Source organism: Macrosteles quadrilineatus, unplaced genomic scaffold (genome assembly GCF_028750875.1).
Source record: "Macrosteles quadrilineatus isolate MER2022 unplaced genomic scaffold, UCM_ALF_1.0 Scaffold_58__1_contigs__length_771172, whole genome shotgun sequence".
Lineage (NCBI taxonomy): Eukaryota > Metazoa > Arthropoda > Insecta > Hemiptera > Cicadellidae > Macrosteles > Macrosteles quadrilineatus.
Genome location: NW_026542651.1, coordinates 112,740 through 117,991, shown reverse-complemented (window position 1 = coordinate 117,991; position 5,252 = coordinate 112,740). Strand labels below are relative to the sequence as shown.

The 5,252-nt window shown below is 38.4% G+C and overlaps 1 protein-coding gene across 1 annotated transcript; it reads right to left on the bottom strand.

Moving 5' to 3' along the window:
* Window positions 1-3,730: 3,730 nt before the first annotated feature.
* LOC128981929 (uncharacterized) lies at window positions 3,731-4,966 on the bottom strand. The gene has a single exon (XM_054400924.1). The coding sequence runs from the start codon at window positions 4,964-4,966 to the stop codon at window positions 3,731-3,733; it is 1,236 nt and encodes a 411-aa protein (XP_054256899.1).
* Between the last annotated feature and the right edge of the window lie 286 nt (window positions 4,967-5,252).

The window sequence follows — 5,252 nt, the reverse complement described above, 5'->3', positions numbered from 1 at the left end:
GATCCTAGCCTAAAACTTGTCTGTAAGTACATTCAAGCTGAATGGAATTTTGAGATTGTCAATACAAGCCCCTTATACCCTAGATCGAATGGCCAAGTCGAGAGAATGATCCAAACTTATAAGAAAATTCTCAAGAAATGTTGTGATGATGACAAGGATATCAATTTAGCCTTGCTGGAGTTCCGTAACACACCTGTAGTAGGTGACTTATCTCCGGCTCAATTACTAATGAGTCGTAGGCCTAGGCTACGAAGTAGAGTCCCAGTGTCTGCTAACTTGTTAAAACCGCAAGTACATGATACTAGTCTAGTAAGTATGCTTCTTTCTAAACAGCAGGAATTGTCTGCTAAATATTACGACAGAAGTACTCGTCCTGGACGGTACTTTAAACCACAAGACAAAGTATATGTTTACAATGTTCACTCAAGGATTTGGGAACCTGGTCTTGTAGTAGGCCATACAGCTAACGTAAGGTCATATGTTGTAAAACTATTTCGAAGTGGAAGAGTTGTTACGCGTAATACATTTCATCTCAGATTAAGACCTTCAGATGGTCAAAGTAATTGGTATAGTGACAATCATGACCAATCAAATGTCTGTGTTGAATCACCAATTAGGAATAGGCATTCCAGTTGTTTACTTTGTGTTTTATTTCATACATAGCAGTTACTATTCTTTTTTGTACAATTTCATTTTACATCATGCGGAGCCAGTTAAGACGAAGAGACAATAACTAATAGCTGACATGTGTACTAAACAGTTGTGAGAAAATTCGAATAGGCCCTAATATCAATTTAAAATTGTATAAGAACCTCAGTAAAATTGTGTTGGTTAGTTGTTGTTAGACAAACATAAAATTATTTTTAAGTAATAATAATGAGTTAAAAAGTTGTAAGAGTTGTTAGAATTATTCCACACTAAGATGAAATTTTCACATTAAGATGGAAGAAGTAATAAAAAATAAAATGATGTAAACGTAGCAATTTAATAATGTAATAGCCAACATATAAAACTAATTTTAAGATAGGCTGAAAAAAAAGAATGTTAATTTTGAAATAGTTTTGGTTGTAAATTATAATATTCAGTAAACAAATGAATTAAAAAGTAGCCTAATGCTGTTGAGCACTTGGCATTCTGTGTGTTTCTAGGAAGTGAGATAGAAAACATGCATTTATAAGAAATAGGCCATAGCAAAGGTACATAAACAAGTGTTTGACTTAAATGGTAATTGAAAAAAATTTATAATCATTATTAGTTACACTATCAACTGAGTTGTTGTAAACTTAAATTAAATTTGATTTGTTTCATAACCACTAACTATGTTAATGTTGTTTTGTAATGAGAGTTATTTTGAAGTAAGAAGATAAATGTTTCTTTTGTCAAAGAGGGAAATGTTATAAGTACTCATTTCTAATCTAATTGTATTTTATATTTTGTTGTATTGGCACAACTGTAACTATCAGTAGTGGGGGAGCCTCGTCTGTGAGTCTCTTCCTTCTTTACTTTGGGTTTAATAAAGATGGCAGCTTTGAGTTAATTGAAGATGTTTGTTTTATTTAAATATATATTCACCACAGCCTACTTTAATAATAATAAGAACAGAAGAACAATCGCTACAGCTACTATTCATTTATTTATTCATTCCGACGGCAATCGCCATTTTACAAAATAATACATCAGACAAGATTTACATACAACAAGATAATACAATAGAAAACATCAATAAATGAGTAAGAAGTTTGGTGGTGGTGGTGGACAGTTTGAGTGAATTGCAACAGTTACAACATTGTGAAAAAAGTAACAATAACAAGAAACAGTGTAAATAATTAACATCAATTACAATAACAAGAAAAATTGTGAATAATAAACATCAATAACAATAACAAGAAACAGTGTAAATAATTAAGTACAATAACAATAAGTGTGAATATTTAACATCAATAACAATCAGTAACCATCAAAATGACAACATTGTGGATAATTAACATTAATAAATTTACTAAACATAACAATAATAGACTATGGCAATGATAACAATATAATAAACTGTGAAAGAGCTAACGTAACATAAAAACAAAACTGTATAACAAAAGGATGGATCTGGAGGGAGAAAAACTTTTTGATAGAATGCTGACAAGACATTTCATCACTTGGCACTGTTGAGCGTGTGGCCATCTAAAGGCACCACCAAGGAACTCCAAGAGCACAAATCGCATCACTCGACACAAATCAGCACTTCCCGGCACCCAGCATGTGGCCCTTTAGAGGCACCACCAAATAACCAACACTAATAGAGAGCGGAGAGGTGTCAGTAGAGCAGCCTCTGGACATCACGTCTGAAGGATGCTGGTGATGGCCCAAAGAAATCCAAGTGTGGGCAGAGGTCTTCGCTAAATCTCAGCAGTCTGGAGATTCCGTGGTGAAGGGTATAGTTCGTGGGCTGATACCTCCTTCTGAAGACAGCTCTGGATCGGGTTCCTCTGGGAGCGTTAAAGTCCACTTCGTTCAAGAGTTCGGGGCAGTCAATGATCCCATTTGCCACTTTGAAAAGGAATACAATGTCGTTGACTTGTCGTCTCAGGGGAAGTGGTTGAAGGCCAAAGTGCACCTCGAGAGCTGCTACAGGAACTTCGAGGAAAGGAAACCCGAGTTTCAGACCCAGTAGTTTAAGAAATCGTGTTTGAATCCTGTTTAAGATTTCAATATGGCCACTTTGATACGGATTCCAGATGACAGAGCAGTACTCTAAGATTGGTCGGGCCAGGGATTTGTATAGCGTGACGAGTGCCATGGGAGATATGAAAGATCTTGTGGAGCGATGGATAAACCCCAACAGAGAAGAGACTCTTGAGGATATATGGATCAGATGATCTTGTGGGCTGAGTGAAGGGACAGTGATTACACCTAGATCTCTGAATTTCTCGACCACGCTGAGACTTCTGCCATCGATACAATAGTCATACTCATGAACTAAGTTACTGAGACTGAGAAACATAACTACACATTTGGAGACATTGAGCTCCATTGCATTTGATAAGCACCATTTGCTGATGTTGTTAATCGAGTGTTGAAGCATTTCTTGGTCATGTGTGGAGGTTACTTTGTTGAACACCTTAATGTCATCAGCAAATAAGAGAAATTTAGTTTTAATTTCTGGGCAGATGTCGTTAATGAATAAATTAAACAGCAGTGGACCAAGATGAGAACCCTGGGGCACTCCAGAAGTGGCAGTGAAGGGACGGGATTGCTCTCCATCACACCTAACAACGAGGATGCGGTCAGTGAGGTAACTATTCAGCCAGGAGAGTAATGGGCCACAGATTCCATAGCCCTCAAGTTTAGCAATCAATAAGTGATGGTCTATTCTGTCGAAGGCTTTGCTAAAATCCAGATAGACACAATCTACTTGGGAGTGCTCGGTAAATGCTGACATGATTAGATTGTGGAAAACGAGGAGGTTTGTACAAGAGGAGCGACCCTGGATGAAGCCATGTTGTTCTGGAGCAATAAATCTACCAAGTTGAAAGCTCAAACAGTCAAGGATAAGACTTTCATAAATTTTGGACAGGGCAGACTGAATGGCAATTGGTCTATAGTTTTTTATATTGTTTTTGCAACCTGATTTAAAAATAGGAACAACAAAACTATGCTTCAGCACCGTCGGAAAAGTTCCCGCTGAGAGAAGTTTTTCAAAGTAGATTTGGAGGTGGGGTGCGAGGACAGGGGCACATTACTTCAGTACAGCAGGCGGGATGTCGTCTGGGCCGGCTCCTTTGTTCGGGTCCAATGCTTCCAACTTTCTCTGCACATCCAAAGCTTGAAATTTACAGCTGCTTATTGATAGATTCAGACCAAAGTCAAAAGTTGGCTGTGGAACGTCAGTCACTCTGAAGACTGAAGAAAAATATTCAGCGAAAAGGTTGCATTTGCCTTCGGGGTCTGCGGCTTCTTCTGAGTCAAGGAACATAGAAGATGGGAGCGAAGATGAGCTTTTTTGGCATTTTACATATGACCAGAAAGACTTCATGTTTGAGGGGATACTGTACTCGATTTTACAGAGATAGACGGAGTGACATTGAAGTGTTTGTAACTTGCAGACTCTTCTTATATTTTGGAAGTTCAAATAATCTTGATGGGAAAGTGATGATTTATATTTTTTCTGTAGAGCCTTCTTGGCTATGATTAGTCTTCTGAGGTTATTGGAGAACCAATGTGGAAATTTTGAGCCAGCGGATTTTTTTATGGGTGAGTGGGACTTGATGGTGGATCCAATGTATGTACAGAAGTTGTTAAAATCATTCTCTATGTTGAGTTGATCTGACAGAATAGGATAGTTGAGACGAAGTAGACTGTCAAAGACAGCTTCAACATTACAGCGACGGAAGTCATGGAAGTATCTAGGACCTGTCGAGGGTGAAGAGTTTGAGGCGCTGAGAGAGAAAGACAAAGCTGGATGATGCATATCTTCTGGCAGCAATACATCCTCAGCGTTTCTTACATCAAGATCGTCATTGTTTGAGAAAATCAAGTCAAGGCTGACTCCCCTATGGTTTAGGACTCTGTTGACCTGAGTGAGCTCGTATGACGAGAAAGTTTCCTTGACGTAGCGTGAAGATAACGTTAGTCTTTGAGGATCTGGGTCAGTCCAGATCATGTTTGGGAGGTTGAAATCACCCATAACGACAATAAATGCTGTATCCTTGATTAAGCTCATGATCTCATCAAAGGTATCACATAGTGCGGAGTACATGGAAGTGGGCTGACCCGGGGGTATATAAACATTGCCAACTAGGACTGAACTTGATGCAAGTTTACACAGTACGAACAGACATTCTATGTCATTGCCTGTAGACGTTATGTGTTGGCATGGAATACTGTCACGAATCGCAATTAGTACCCCACCGCCACTCAATTTGCTACTTGTGGAGTCAGACCTATCACATCTGAAAATAGTATACTCCGGCATGCCAAGTTCGCTGTCATGTATGTCAGAAGACAGGTTAATTTCAGTGAGACATATAATGTCATAGGGGCAGACTGCAACGGTTTGTGAGAGGGAGTGAAATTTGCTTCTGATTCCGTTAACATTTTGGTAATAGCATGCAAGCGGATTGGCCCCTTTGGGGCTTAATCGTTTTTTGAGATATTTACAATGAATGGAACGTTGTTTCTAAATTTAATCGTTAGGGTTTTTTCTCCCTTGAGTTTTCTTTTTTCGAGTTCTTCTTTGAGAGTTTTAAGGTACTTCTGTT

Excerpts from the sequence above, each read along its gene's own strand:
- LOC128981929 (XM_054400924.1), bottom strand. The coding sequence starts at position 4,966 with ATGCCGGAGTATACTATTTTCAGATGTGATAGGTCTGACTCCACAAGT.